This window comes from Oncorhynchus clarkii, chromosome 3, assembly GCF_045791955.1.
Source record: "Oncorhynchus clarkii lewisi isolate Uvic-CL-2024 chromosome 3, UVic_Ocla_1.0, whole genome shotgun sequence".
NCBI lineage: Eukaryota > Metazoa > Chordata > Actinopteri > Salmoniformes > Salmonidae > Oncorhynchus > Oncorhynchus clarkii.
In genome coordinates, this window is record NC_092149.1 from 19,072,456 (window position 1) to 19,088,355 (window position 15,900).

Sequence of the window (15,900 nt, forward strand, 5' to 3'; positions counted from 1 at the left end):
TTTTTACCGATAACCCATTTTTGTTTATCAATTAAGTAATTATTAATGGAATGACTGCAATTGTCAACAATGGGAAATCATAGTCACAAACCTCCGTTGAATCACCTGCTACTGTCCTCACTCCCATTGGCATACTGTTAGTGCACTCGGAAAGTATCCAGCCTTATTCTGAAATGGATGAAATAAAAACATTGTTCTCATCAATCTACACACAATACTCCATAATGACAAAGCGAAAACAGGTTTTTTGAAATTATAGCAAATTTATAAAAAATAAAAACAGATACCTTATTTACGTAAGTATTCAGGTCCTTTACTCTGAGTCTCGAAATTGAGCGCAGGTGCATCCTGTTTCCATTGATCATCCTTGAGATGTTTCTACAACCTGATTGGAGTCCACCTGTGGTAAATTCAATTGATTGAACATGATTTGGAAAGGTACACACCTGTCTATGTAAGGTCCCACAGTTAGCAGTGCTTGTCAGAGCAAGGAATTGTCCGTAGAGCTCAGAGACAGGATTGTGTGTCAAGGCACCAAAACATTTATGCAGCATTGAAAGTACCCACGAACACAGTGGCCTCCATCATTCTTAAATGGAAGAAGTTCGGAGTCCCCAAGACTCTTCTTAGAGTTGGCCGCCTGGCCAAACTGAACAATCAGGGGAGAAGGGTCTTGGAGAGGGAGGCAACCAAGAACCCGATGGTCACTCTGATTGACAGAGCTCCACCAATCAGGCCTTTATGGTAGTGGCCATATGGAAGCCACACCTTAGTAAAAGGCACATGACAGCCTGCTTGGAGTTTGCCAAAAGGCACCTAAAAAACTTTCTGACCATGCAAAACAAGATTGAACTCTTTGGCCCGAATGCCAAGAGTCACGTCTGGAGGAATCCTGCACCATCTCTACAGGGAAGTTTGTTGGTGGCAGCAGCATGCGGTGGGGATGTTTTTCTTTCAGCGGCAGGGACTGGAAGCCTAGTCAAGATCGAGGCAAAGATGAACGGAGCAAAGTACAGAGAGATCCTTGATGAAAGCCTGCTCCGGAGCGATCAGGACCTCAGACTGGGGTGAAGGTTCACCTTCCAACAGGACAAAGACCCTAAGCACACACCCAAGAAAGGGATAGGTGGATACCTAATCATTTGTTCAACTAAATGCCTTCAACTGAAATGGTCTTCTGTATTTAACCATACCCCCCTTGGGCTGGCTTAATTGACATCCACGTCTTCGGCGCCCAGGGAACAGTGTGTTAACTGTCTTGCTCAGGGGCAGAACGACAGATTTTTACCTTGCCAGCTCAGAGATTCGTTCCAGCAACCTTTCGATTACTGTCCCAATGATCTAACCACTAGGCTAGAAAACACAGTAGTGGCTTTGGGACAAGTCACTGAATGTCCTTGTGTGACCTAGCCAGATCCCCGACTTGAACCCGATCGATCGAACATCTCTGGAGAGACCTGAAATATGCTTCAACAAAGTACTGAGTAAAGGGTCTGAATATTTATGTAAATGTAATATTTCAGTTTATTTTTTAATACATTTGCAAAAATGTCTAAACCTGTTTTTGCTTTGTCATTATGGGGTATTGTGTGTAGATTGAAGGGGGGAGTGGTACATTTTAGAATAAGACTGTAAAATATTTTTTGTTGTTGGAAAAAGTAAAGGAGTCTGGATTTTTTTGGTCGTTCTAGACCAGCCTTGATTTGGCCCTAACAAAAACGTCCACGATTGGTTCAGATTTGGTCCAATCACCAATCCTTGACGCCTGTGTTTCACAAGTTTGCACAGTACAGTGAAGCACAGCTGGGTACAGTAAAGACAATAAGAGTATAGTTCATTACGCGTTAATGCAGAATTCTGCGTTTTTCAAGCTAAGATAATGTATCTTGCTGCGTTTTGTAAGCACAGATCTAAAATGCTTCTTATAGTAATTTCTGCTCAGCATCAGACACATTTGTTTGTGCTTCAGTTGCACTTCTCCACTTTTCTCGGTGTAGCCTACTTTTCTCCGGTAAAATGCAAGATTAACTTCAAGCAACACATTAGGAAATGTAGCTGGCTACGCTTTTTCTATGATGAACAATAGAAATATGTTGGCCATGCATCGTTTTTTCAAAAAAATACCTTGCTTTTTTCATTGTAAGCTAATTTACTTGTATGGCTGCAAGCCAAATAGTGTTGCACTTCTGTTGTTATCTGATGAAAATGAAGCTATTTTCTGCTGAATGTGTTGCACCAATGTATCTTCTGTGAAGGAGAACTATAGTTGCACACCCCTGATCACTCAATTGAAACAAAAAAAAAACAGTCTTTCAACAAAACGCATGGGAGATGGTTTAAAACGCAGAATTTGATTTCTGAACTCTAACGCGACTCCCGGTACAGTAGGGTCTACTGTCCTGAGTAGGGATCTTAACAGTTAACCGTTAATTGGTTAGCAGCCGAAAATACATTTGACCGCTCATGCTTATCAGTCTATAGGTTAATTTTGCATAATTTAGGGGATTTAAATTGGCCGTGTGTATTTTCGTTGGCTGTCATGTATCTTATCTGTCACACACCACAGCATACAGATAATAGCCTATCACCTGTCAGAGAGCAGCTCCTCAAAAGATGGTACTGGAGTGAAATATGCTTTTATATATTACTTTTTATTTCTCAATCTCAACTCCTAATTTAAACTCGCCTCCCATTCCCCATTCGAGTACATATGCTATAGTCAACCATAATCAGGCTAGCAGTGCGTCACCCACCACTGCAGCATGAGCTTTAGGCAGTATAATTGTTTGAAACCTGAAAGTTTTACTTGACTTCAAATGAAGCATGTCTTACCTTGCTTCAAGGTAGCCCATAAAAATGGAGGTAATTATTTTATATAAACTTTCTTATTAACTTTAATTTTGCTACTGTTCTATTGGTTTTCGTATCAACTTTCTTTTGTTGTCAAGAAACCCAAAGGCTCAATCCTAGTCATATTAGCAACTCATCCTAATTGTTGCTGTTAGATTTCCCATCTTTTTGTGTGACAGAGATTTTAATATCTGTCACACATGAAACCACTCACATTAAGTGCACTGTTTTAGAACTGTGTTTTCCCGCATAATGCATTTTGCATGTTGCATGTTCCATAATAGGCTATAACCTTTTGACTGTAAGACAATAAATAGGCTTGCTATTGTTGCATGTTTGCATGTAAGCTCTTAATGAAAAATGTCTGCTCCTTTTCCATGTATAGTATTTTTGGTTGATCACGCCCTTTTACTGTTTGGGAAAATTTAGCTGTTTTATTGACCGGTCACAGCAGAATTGACTGAAATTTGCATCCCTAGTATGTGCTGTACTATTTATTTTTTATTTGACCTTTTATTTAACTAGGCAAGTCAGTTAAGAACAAATTCTTATTTTCACTGCCTGTTCAGGGGCAGAACGACAGATTTGTACCTTGTCAGCTCGGGGGTTTGAACTTGCAACCTTCCGCTTACTAGTCCAACGCTCTAACCACTAGTCTATGATTGGTTCAGATTTCATCCGGACCAACCAAATTTGGTCATGAGATCATGAGAATAATGGCCAGTGTGTAGAATAATACCCATATATGCAAAGTATGATATTGCATATTTTTACCTTTGTGTACCTAATTCAGGACACCATGAAGAGTGACGCAATTATGCATTTGTGTAGTACAGATCAGGGACTGATTTAGGTAATTCTGCTATCATAGTTCTCATTACCGGTTGGAAATTCACTTCACATAGTGTATTCAATAACCAAAATAGATTTTCAAAGTCAAGGTGTCATGTCATAGCTGACACTCCATTCTTTCTGCGTACATCTCTACAGTTTTTGGGAAATGCAGTTGCATAAACAGAGGGAGATTTTACTGTTACCAAATTTAGCATCTGCACAGTTCTTCCAGTAAATGTATTTTTGTGAAATGTTCTGTGTAAATTGTTCAAAGTAGTCCTTGTGCATAGTTGTATGGTTTGTTCGACATTGAAATCAATGTTTTTTGTTTAGAATATATTGAATGTAAAAAATAGGAGTCTCAGCGTATTTCCATTACCAGGGAATTATCTACTCACTACATGACATTACACAATCTAATTTTAAATCATTTTTGATTGCCATGCTAATCTTCTCCCTCAAGGTTGGGATATAAAAAACATATTCTGTAGTCAACAGTAGTGTTCAGGTGTGTGTGTGTGTGTGTTAGATTATTGTCACTGTTGTCAAAGCTTTTAGGCCTAATTGTTGCATGTAAACTACTATTCATCAATTTCAAATACATATTCGTTATCAAACTGTTGTGAGGTTATGTAAAATTGTGAAACAATCGGAAAAATAATGTTGGGTGTCCAAAGTTAATAATCTGACGTTGCCTTTCAGGAAGATGATTTCACAGGATTTGAATCTGATCGTAAAGGATATAAAGGCCCCGTACGGTCCAGACATAATCCCTCCAAAAGTAAGTATTAGCCTATTCTAAACCTATTCCCATCCCTTGCCACCAAACTATTATTCTTGGGTGGAATCGAGATTTTCATACCGTTATTCTGCCATCCCGGGATTTACAGTATAACTGGTATAGCACAGAAGGGGCTCAAAACGCAAAAAAGGCCCATTGGCAGTCTATTACCAGATTTCCAACAAAATGAGCACAAGTAATGGCGAATTCTCATGGACGCTTTTAGCTAAATGCTAACGAGCGCAAATGAACAAACTAGAGGTCGTCCGATTGATTTTTCAACGCCGATACCGATTATTGGAGGACCAAAAAAAAGCCAATGCCGATTATTCGTCAGATTTTTATATATATATACACACTGCTCAAAAAAATAAAGGGAACACTTAAACAACACAATGTAACTCCAAGTCAATCACACTTCTGTGAAATCAAACTGTCCACTTAGGAAGCAACACTGATTGACAATAAATGTCACATGCTGTTGTGCAAATGGAATAAACAACAGGTGGAAATTATAGGCAATTAGCAAGACACCCCCAATAAAGGAGTGGTTCTGCAGGTGGGGACCACAGACCACTTCTCAGTTCCTATGCTTCCTGGCTGATGTTTTGGTCACTTTTGAATGCTGGCGGTGCTTTCACTCTAGTGGTAGCATGAGACGGAGTCTACAACCCACACAAGTGGCTCAGGTAGTGCAGCTTATCCAGGATGGAACATCAATGCGAGCTGTGGCAAGAAGGTTTGCTGTGTCTGTCAGCGTAGTGTCCAGAGCATGGAGGCGCTACCAGGAGACAGGCCAGTACATCAGGAGACGTGGAGGAGGCCGTAGGAGGGCAACAACCCAGAAGCAGGACCGCTACCTCCGCCTTTGTGCAAGGAGTAGCAGGAGGAGCACTGCCAGAGCACTGCAAAATGACCTCCAGCAGGCCACAAATGTGCATGTGTCTGCTCAAACAGTCAGAAACAGACTCCATGAGGGTGGTATGAGGGCCCGACGTCCACAGGTGGGGGTTGTGCTTACAGCCCAACACCGTGCAGGACGTTTTTCATTTGCCAGAGAACACCAAGATTGGCAAATTCGCCACTGGCGCCCTGTGCTCTTCACAGATGAAAGCAGGTTCACACTGAGCACATGTGACAGTCTGGAGCCGCCGTGGAGAACGTTCTGCTGCCTGCAACATCCTCCAGCATGACCGGTTTGGCGGTTGGTCAGTCATGGTGTGGGGTGGCATTTCTTTGGGGGGCCGCACAGCCCTCCATGTGCTCGCCAGAGGTAGCCTGACTGCCATTAGGTACCGAGATGAGATCCTCAGACCCCTTGTGAGACCATATGCTGGTGCGGTTGGCTCTGGGTTCCTCCTAATGCAAGACAATGCTAGACCTCATGTGGCTGGAGTGTGTCAGCAGTTCCTGCAAGAGGAAGGCATTGATGCCTTCAGTAGCATGCCCAGGCGTTGTAGGGAGGTCAAACAGGCACGTGGAGGCCACACACACACTACTGAGCCTCATTTTGACTTGTTTTAAGGACATTACATCAAAGTTGGATCAGCCTGTAGTGTGGTTTTCCACTTTAATTTTGTGTGACTCCAAATCCAGACCTCTATGGGTTGATACATTTTATTTCCATTGATCATTTGTGTGATTTTGTTGTCAGCACATTAAACACTTTTTTCTTGACATAGTTGAATAAGAATATTTCATTCAGATCTAGGGTGTGTTATTTTAGTGTTCCCTTTATTTGTTTGAGCAGTGTACAATTCCATGTACAGATAGTTAAGCAGTTAGATTAAACAACTCCTTTTGTAAGATACATTTTTTTAAATGAAACCTGTATGGAAACAGGTGAATTAACACCTCAGTAAGCAGGCTCAAGCAAGTTAAAACCCACATGGTAGCAAAAACGAACTGGCAAAAACGGTTAACAGGTTAGAAATTATTTAAACACACTTTGCTGTAGGCTACTATTTACTGGTTAACCAAAAATAATGTAGGTCTTAAATATATTCACCCCACCCAGTATTGTAATCAAAACTTCCCAGAAAGCATCTAGTCCTTGGCTCAGACAGTGTAGTAGTTTGAGCTCAATAGCATCTCATTAGTGTGCAAGATCTCGAGAATCAGCTATACATGTGATGGAAGAGTGCACTGCACATGTGATGGAAGAATACATTGTGTATGCAGAGGGTTTCAATTCCATTTAACTGGGTGTAGTTTAACCAAAATATGTCAAGACTTAGAATTGCCTTATGTATATCCCACAAAAAAAGGTTCACTGTTATAAGCTAACGTTTTTGATGAATTTTAGCAAAATTCCTGGGCTTAACTTTTCATGGACAATTTCCTGAAATATTCTTGAATTTTACCGGAAGGTTTCCGTCCCTTTGCATACTTAGTCCTGAAATACAAAGCTTTATGTTTGGGACAAATCCAACACACCACATCGCTGAGTAACTCTTCAAGCATGCTGGTGGCTGCATCATGTTAAAAGTTTGCTTGTCATCAGCAACTACTAGTTAGTTTAAGGACAAAAATAAACAGAATATATCTAACAACAAGCAAAATCCTAGAGGAAAAACTTGTTTGGTGTGCTTTCCAACAGCCAATGGAAGACAAGTTCACCTTTCAGCAAGACGATAACCTACAACACAATGGCATATACAGTGGGGAGAACAAGTATTTGATACACCGCCAATTTTGCAGGTTTTCCTACTTACAAAGCATGTAGAGGTCTGTCATTTTTATCATAGGTACACTTCAACTGTGAGAATCGGAATCTAAAACAGAAATCCAGAAAATAACATTGTATAATTTTTAAGTAATTAATTTGCATTTTATTGCATGACATAAGTATTTGATCACCTACCAACCAGTAAGAATTCCGGCTCTCACAGACATGTTATTTTTTCTTTAAGAAGCCCTCCTGTTCTCCACTCATTACCTGTATTAACTGCACCTGTTTGAACTCGTTACCTGTATAAAAGACACCTGTCTACACACTCAATCAAACAGACTCCAACCGCTCCACAATGGCCAAGACCAGAAAGCTGTGTAAGGACATCAGGGATAAAATTGTAGACCTGGACAGGGCTGGGATGGGCTTCAGGACAATAGGCAAGCAGCTTGGTGAGAAGGCAACAACTGTTGGCGCAATTATTAGAAAATGTAAGAAGTTCAAGATGACGGTCAATCACCCTCGGTCTGGGGCTCCATGCAAGATCTCACCTCGTGGGGCATTAATGATCATGAGGAAGGTGGGGGATCAGCCCAGAACTACACTGCAGGACCTGGTAAATGATCTGAAGAGAGCTGGGACCACAGTCTCAATGAAAACCATTAGTAACACACTACGCCGCCATGGATTAAAATCCTTCAGCGCACGCAAGGTCCCCCTGCTCAAGCCAGCGCATGTCCAGGCCCGTCTGAAGTTCGCCAATGACCATCTGGATGATCCAGAGGAGGAATGGGAGAAGGTCATGTGGTCTGATGAGCCAAAAATAGAGCTTTTTGGTCTAAACTCCACTCAACGTTTTTGGAGGAAGAAGAAATATGAGTACAAGCCCAAGAACACCATCTCAACCGTGAAGCATGGAGGTGGAAACATCATTCTTTGGGGATGCTTTTCTGCAAAGGGGACAGGACGACTGCACCGTATTGAGAGGAGGATGGATGGGGCCATGTATCGCGAGATCTTGGCCAACAACCTCAGTAAGAGCATTGAAGGTGGGTCGTGGCTGGGTCTTCCAGCATGACAACAACCCGAAACACAACTAAAGAGTGGCTCCGTAAGGAGCATCTCAAGGTCCTGGAGTGGCCTAGCCAGTCTCCAGACCTGAACCCAATAGAAAATCTTTGGAGGGAGCTGAAAGTCCGTATTGCCCAGCGACAGCCCCGAAACCTGAAGGATCTGGAGAAGGTCTGTATGGAGGAGTGGGCCAAAATCCCTGCTGCAGTGTGTGCAAACCTGGTCAAGAACTACAGGAAACATATGATCTCTGTAATTGCAAACAAAGGTTTCTGTACCAAATATTAAGTTCTGCTTTTCTGATGTATCAAATACTTATGTCATGCAATAAAATGCAAATTAATTACTTAAAAATCATACAATGTGATTTTCTGGATTTTCACAGTTGAAGTGTACCTATGATAAAAATTACAGACCTCTACATGCTTTGTAAGTAGGAAAACCTGCAAAATCGGCAGTGTATCAAATACTTGTTCTCCCCACTGTGCATACATACAGTTGAAGTCGGAAGTTTATATACTTGGAGTCATTAAAACTTGATTTTCAACCACTCCACAAATTTCTTGTTTACAAACTGTAGTTTTGGCAAGTCAGTTAGGACATCTACTTTGCATTTTCATGTCATTTTTACAACAATTGTTTACAGACAGATTATTTAACTTATAACTCACTGTATCACAATTCCAGTAGGTCAGAAGTTAACATACACGCGCTGTACTGCAGCGCCAGCTGTGCCATCAGAGTCTCTGGGTTCGCGCTCAGGCTCTGTCGTGACCGGGAGGTCCGTGGGGCGACGCACAATTGGCCTAGCGTCGCCCGCGTTAGGGAGGGCTTGGTTGGTAGGGGTGTCCTTGTCTCATCGCGCACCAGCGACTCCTGTTGCGGGCTGGGCGCAGTGTGCGCTAACCAAGGTGGCCAGGTGCACGGTGTTTCCTCCGGCGCGTTGGTGCGGCTGACTTCCGGGTTGGATGTGCGCTGTGTTAAGAAGCAGTGCGGCTTGGTTGGGTTGTGTATCGGAGGACGCACGACTTTCAACCTTCGTCTCTCCCGAGCCCGTACGGGAGTTGTAGCGATGAGACAAGATAGTAGGTACTACAGCAATTGGATACCACGAAATTGGGGAGAAAAAGGGGTAAAATAATAAAATAAAAAAAAGAAGTTAACATACACTAAGTTGACTGTGCCTTTAAACAGCTTGGAAAATTCCAGAAAATAATGTTATGGCTTTAGAAGCTTCTGATAGGCTAATTGACATAATTTGAGTCAATTTGATGTGTACCTATGGATGTATTTCAAGGCCTACCTTCAAACTCAGTGCCTCTGCCTGACATCATGGGAAAATCAAAAGAAATCAGCCCAGACCCCAGAATTAAAAAACGTTGACCTCCACAAGCCTGGTTCATCCTTGGGAGCAATTTCCAAATGCCTGAAGGTACCACGTTCATCTGTACAAACATTAGTACGCAAGTATAAACACCACAGGACCACGCCGCCGTCATACCACTGAGGAAGGAGACTCGTTCTGTCTCCTAGAGATTAACGTACTTTGGTGCAAAAAGTGCAAATCAATCCCAGAACAACAGCAAAGGACCTTGTGAAGATGCTGGAGGAATCAGGTACAAAGTATCTGTATCCACAGTACAACAAGTCCTATATGGACATAACCTGAAAGGCCACTCAGCAAGGAAGAAGCCACTGCTCCAAAACCGCCTTAAAAACGCCTGACTACGGTTTGCAACTGCACATGGGGACAAAGATCCTACCTTTTGGAGAAATGTCCTCTGGTCTGATGAAACAAAAAAATTGAACTGTTTGGCCATAATGACCATCGTTATGCTTGGAGGAAAAGGGGAGGCTTGCCAGCCGAAGGACACCATCCCAACCTTGAAGCATGGAGGTGGCATCATCATGTTGTGGGGTTGCTTTGCTGCAGGAGGGACTGGTGCACTTCACAAAATAGATGGCATCATGAGGGAGGAAAATTATGTGGATATATTGATGCAACATCTCAAGATGTCAGTCAGGGAGTTAAAGCTTGATAGCAAATGGGTCTTTCAAATGGACAATGACCCCAAGCATACTTCCAAAATTGTGGCAAAATGGCTTAAGGACAACAAAGTCAAGGTATTGGAGTGGCCATCACAAAGCCCTGACCTCAATCCTATAGAATATTTGTGGCAGAACTGAAAAAGTGTGTACGAGCAAGGAGGCTTACAAACCTGACTCAGTTACACCAGCTCTGTCAGGAGGAATGGGCCAAAATTCACCCAACCTATTGTGGGAATCGTGTGGAAGGTTACCCGAAACAACATTTGATCCAAGTTAAATAATGTAAAGGCAATGCTACCAAATGCTAATTGAGTGCATGTAAACTTTTGACGAACTGGGAATGTGATGAAAGAAATAAAAGCTGAAATAAATCATTCTCTACTATTATTCTGACATTTCCCATTCTTAAAATAAAGTGGTGATCCTAACTGACCTAAGACAGGGAATTTTTACTAGGATTAATTGTCAGGAATTGTGAAAAACTGAGTTTAAATGTTGCTTACCAAGACGACATTTGAAGGTAACTGATTGGCCTAGTTACAGTTTTGACTTAAATCTGCTTTAAAATCTATGGTGTGACATGAAAATGGCCATCTTGCTATATGATCAACAACCAACTTGACATCTTGAAGAATTCTAAAAAGAGTAATGTGCAAATATTGTACATTCCAGTGGTGTAATGCTCTTAGAGACTCACCCATAAAGACTCACAGCTGTAATCACTGCCAAAGGTGATTGACATGTATTTACTCAGGGGTGTGAATAGTTATGTAAATTAGATTTCTGTTTTTAATTTGCAATAAATTAGCTAACTTTTTTTTTTTTAATGTTTTCACTTTGTCATTATGGGGTATTGTGTAGATGGTTGAGAAATGTAATTTTAAACCATTTTGAGTTCAGGCTGTTATGCAACAAATGTGGAATAAGACAAGGGGTATGAATACTTTCTGAAGGCATTGTATATCAGCTTAGATATGATAGTAATTTCCTCTTATTTGTTATTTTCCTCCATAAGGTTATCCTGTCCAAACAAAATTAAAAAGGATACGAGAGAAGCCATCCCTTGTAGTCACCCCAAAGGAGACAGAGGGGTCTCCAACTCCTGAAGAAGATGCACCATCTTCACAAGAGGTCCACTCTGCAATTCCTCCTGATCCAGTGCCTTCCAATGATGGTAGGAAGGGTTCAAAAAACAAGCACTCAAACCCAGCAAAGGAGAAGCGTCCTGCGAAAAATGGGGCGGCTTTAACTCCAAGGATTACCATCAAGTTGGTGGCCAAGAAGACGGTAAGAAAGGAAAAGGGAGGACATCTAAAATCTGTGGAGAAGTTGAAGGTAAAAGGATTACATTTTCAATCAAAAGCTAATGATGTCAAAGGTGACCAGATCTCAAGTGCCCATGTCAAATTAAAGACAGAGACACAAGCTGATGAGGCACAGCATCTGAATGGCACTGAGGATGAGGGAGGCGGAGGAGCCATACCGGCAAGGAGGCGTGGTAGATCTGCCTCTAAGATCACTGAACCCTGTGTTCAAAGTGGGGCCAAAGTTGGCGAGGTTGATGACCAAAAATCAGAGGGGGGTATAAAATCAACAGGCAAACATGACATTGCACTGGAAAGTGGAAATGCGGCGCCAAAAACAGTCATTAAGAAATTCAAACGGAAAGAAAGAACCACAGAGGTAAGCACTGAAGTCAATAAACTGGTGATCCGGAGAAGAAGTAGAACTACTAATCCACCCTCCGAAACACATGAAGGCCTTGTAACAGAATCAAAAAACCAGAGCAATGACAAAGTATGTCTGGCAGAGTCTTTGTTAGAGGTTTCAAGAATAGAGGAAGCCAAACCACCACCCAGAAAGAGTAAGCGTAAACAAAGCAAGGCACATCAAGAAGAGAAGATGGTCACAGAAATCCATGTTCCATTAGCCACAGAACCTGAAAAGCCAATTCTTGAATCCAATGACGGTCTGGCTTTTAAAAATGACGATGACATTATCGGGATTCCAAGTTTTAAGCTGATTAAAATCAGAAACCCCAAATTGGAAGGCTCATCTCGGTCTGACAGTAAGGGCTCCTCTCGTAAGAAGAAACGAAGCAAGTTTGTGTGGACACTTACATTAGTTAAGGGGAAAATAAAGGACACCCAAGTGCAGGGCTCTGGAAATACTGTCAAAGGAACAGAGAAGCAGCGGAGTACCACTGAATTAGACAAAGACTCTCTTTTTGAACCCAGTGTGATCAAGAGTGTAGAGAACCCCGAAGAGAAAGAGGTCACGAGTTTTACCACTTCCAGAGATGCTGAGCACACACATAATGAGAAGTCTTCCAAGAAGAAGACTAAGGAGACTTCGTCTCTTAAGGAAAAGTCTTCTCTTCATGTTGAAGTGGGACAGGTAACGCAACCACATCAAGAGGAGGCCACTCAAACTGACTGTGGTGATACTGTGGCAAAGGTCGTTCCACCCCTTCAGATAAAAAAGGTCTCCTCACCCGGTAAACCTAAACGCTCAAAACCATCATTCCTGATCCATCAAACTTGTCCTGCGCCTGAAGAAAACAAGATACTGGTGAACACAAAAGATTCAAGTGAAATTCTGGAGGAAAATGTTTTTTTATCAGACACAAATGCTGTGCCAACTCCCAAAGCAAGGAGGAGAAGAATGGCAAAGATGTCTACACCACGGAAGAAGCGTGGAAGTCATAAACCCTGGACAACCCACAAACACAAGATTCAATCAAGTCCAAATGTGGAACATCCATCTGATGTACCTGCCAGTGAAGCAGAACCACATATCAATGAGGTTTTGAAGACTGAGGTTTCCACCTTGTCTGTCTCTAAACCTAGAAGGAGAAGAAGTTTGAGTGTTCCAGTTAGAAAGAGGCCAGGGAAGACACAGATGTTACCTGAACCCACTGAATCCCCAAACACAGAGTTAGCCCCATCTGAACCACAGACTGAGGTCTCCACATTGTCTGTTGTTTCTAAACCTAGGAGAAAAAATTATCCCCTTTCAATAAGAAATAATTCAAAGACACCAACATCATCTGAAACTCCAATCACAGAGATGGCCCCATTTGAACAGCAGACTGAGGAGGTCTCCACATTGTCTGTTGTATCTAAACCTAGGAGAAGAACTTCTAGCCTTTCAATAAGAAAGAAGTCAAAGACACCAACATCATCTGAAACTCAAATCACAGAGATGGCCCCATTTGAACAGCAGACTGAGGAGGTCTCCACATTATCTGTTGTATCTAAACCTAGGAGAAGAACTTCTAGCCTTTCAATAAGAAAGACACCAACATCATCTGAAACTCCAATCACAGAGATGGCTCCATTTGAACCACAGACTGAGGAGGTCTCCACATTGTCTGTTGTCTCTAAACCTAGAAGAACTTCTAGCCTTTCAATAAGAAAGAAGTCAAGAAAGACCCCAACATCATCTGAAACTCCAATCACAGAGATTGCTCCATTTGAACCACAGACTGAGGAGGTCTCCACATTGTCTGTTGTCTCTAAACCAAGAAGAACTTCTAGCCTTTCAATAAGAAAGAAGTCAAGAAAGACCCCAACATCATCTGAAACTCCAATCACAGAGATGGCTCCATTTGAACCACAGACTGAGGAGGTCTCCACATTGTCTGTTGTCTCTAAACCTAGAAGAGCTTCTAGCCTTTCAATAAGAAAGAAGTCAAGAAAGACCCCAACATCATCTGAAACTCCAATCACAGAAATGGCCCAATTTGAACCACAGACAGAGGAGATCTCCACATTGTCTGTTGTCTCTAAATCTAGAAGGAGAAGAAATTTGAGCCTTTCAATTAGAAAGAAGTCAAAGACACCAACATCATCTGAAACTCCAATCACAGAAATGGCCCCATTTGAACCACAGACAGAGGAGATCTCCACATTGTCTGTTGTCTCGAAATCTAGAAGGAGAAGAAATTTGAGCCTTTCAATTAGAAAGAAGTCAAAGACACCAACATCATCTACAACTCCAAACATAGAAGTAGGCCGATCTGAACCTTTGACTTTGGCTGACACTCAACCAGCGGTAAAGGTGGAGCAAGAGACCCAGCCAATAGAGAGTGGAAAGGTGCTGCTGTTGGAGCCCCCTGTTATTGAAAAGACAGAACCACGCCGTCATAGAAGTCTGTTCAAACATGGCAAAAAGAAGCGAAGAGCCTTGATTGGACAGAGGCAGAAACAAAGGCAGAGGCCAAGAGGGAGAAAGAGTGATGAGAGTAAATCACCTGAAAGTAAGGTTCCTGAAACTGTTGAAGAGGTAGACCTAAAAGAAGTTTTCTCCCCAGAGGCTGCTTCCATACCTGCAAGATCTAAACTCATTGGCATCCTCAAGACCAAGTACAGAAGGAAAAAGGTCCCCAATTCAAGCCTTCAGTTCCTTGGTACCAAAAGACCAAGAGCCAGGCCTAAAACTCTATCTAAGCAGGTAGAAATGGATCTCGCCCAGCAAATTTTGGAGGAGCAGGATATACAAGACACGGTGGATGATGAACCACAGCCTGATGCTTTTGATGAACAGCATGGTAAATCAAAGTACCTTAAAAACATAAAGCACTTCATCATGCCTGTTGTCAGTGTCCGGTCCTCACGGGTGATCAAGACTCCACAGAGGTTTATGGATGATGCTGGCATGTCTGTTTTGCCTCGTAGAAACTCCCCGAAGAAAGGCCAACTATTCGGCTTACACCCACGCACTGGAAAGAAACGAGAAGATGGCACAGGTAGAGAGCTTACTCCTGATCTGCCTGTCGACGAGGAAGAATTTCTGAATGAGGCGCAGTTAGATGTCGATATGTTCTCAACTCAGGAACTCGAACAGGAAACCACTGACGTGAGTGACGGCTTATCCTCCGGAAAGCAGTCTGAAAAGAGGAAGTCCCTTTTGAGGAATCCCAGTTTCAAGTGGCATGTGCCAGGAGAGTCTGGTGAGGAGGTATATACACTGGACAAAACTCTACAGAGCAAGTATGAGACTTTACTTTTATCCAAAGAATTCCAAATTGCTTCTGACCAACCAACCGATCCCCAGGAGGTTCAGAAAAAAAGGCCCTGCAAGTTCAACAAGCAAACATCTCACCTAAATATGTACAAGCGACTGAAGAAGCTGCAACCAGGACTTCCCAAAAAGAGAAGAAAAAATGTGATGACAGATGGTGTTTGCAATACTCTTCAATCTTCTGTTCATATGCTAGCGGAAGGTCTGGATGATGAAGTCAAGAGCATCTGTCTAAAGAAACGTACAACAATCACAGCTCCAAGCAAACCCAAATCAAAGCAAGGCAAATCCAAGCTCAAGATTGAGGACCTTGATAGCCCTGGGGTTGTGCGAAAAGTCTCTGTGTGTGTTCGGACTATGAACTCAAAGTTCTTAACATTTCAATATGGAGAACATGAGGAGTTGACAGAGGAAGACAAAACAAATGCTGAGAATGTTATTGCAGGTAAGCAAAGATCAATCAATTAATGCTGATAGTTGTTTAACATTAGCTTGCTTGATAAATAACTGCACATTATGTAAACCTGGTATTTTTGTTTATTTGTATGTTACTTAGTTTAATGTCTCTGAGTATGTTTTTACTGCTTAAACTACTTTGGAAAGTAGTGACATACTTTAT

General features: G+C 42.0%; 1 protein-coding gene across 1 annotated transcript in view; it reads left to right on the forward strand.

The window, feature by feature from the left end:
* The window catches only part of LOC139390242 (histone-lysine N-methyltransferase 2A-like), an 80,429-nt gene that overhangs the window by 1,970 nt on the left and 62,559 nt on the right, over positions 1-15,900 (forward strand). The window contains exons 2-3 of the mRNA XM_071137491.1: positions 4,387-4,465; positions 11,272-15,726. Coding sequence (XP_070993592.1) covers positions 4,387-4,465; positions 11,272-15,726 — 4,534 coding nt within the window. The remainder of the gene's footprint in view (positions 1-4,386; positions 4,466-11,271; positions 15,727-15,900) is intronic.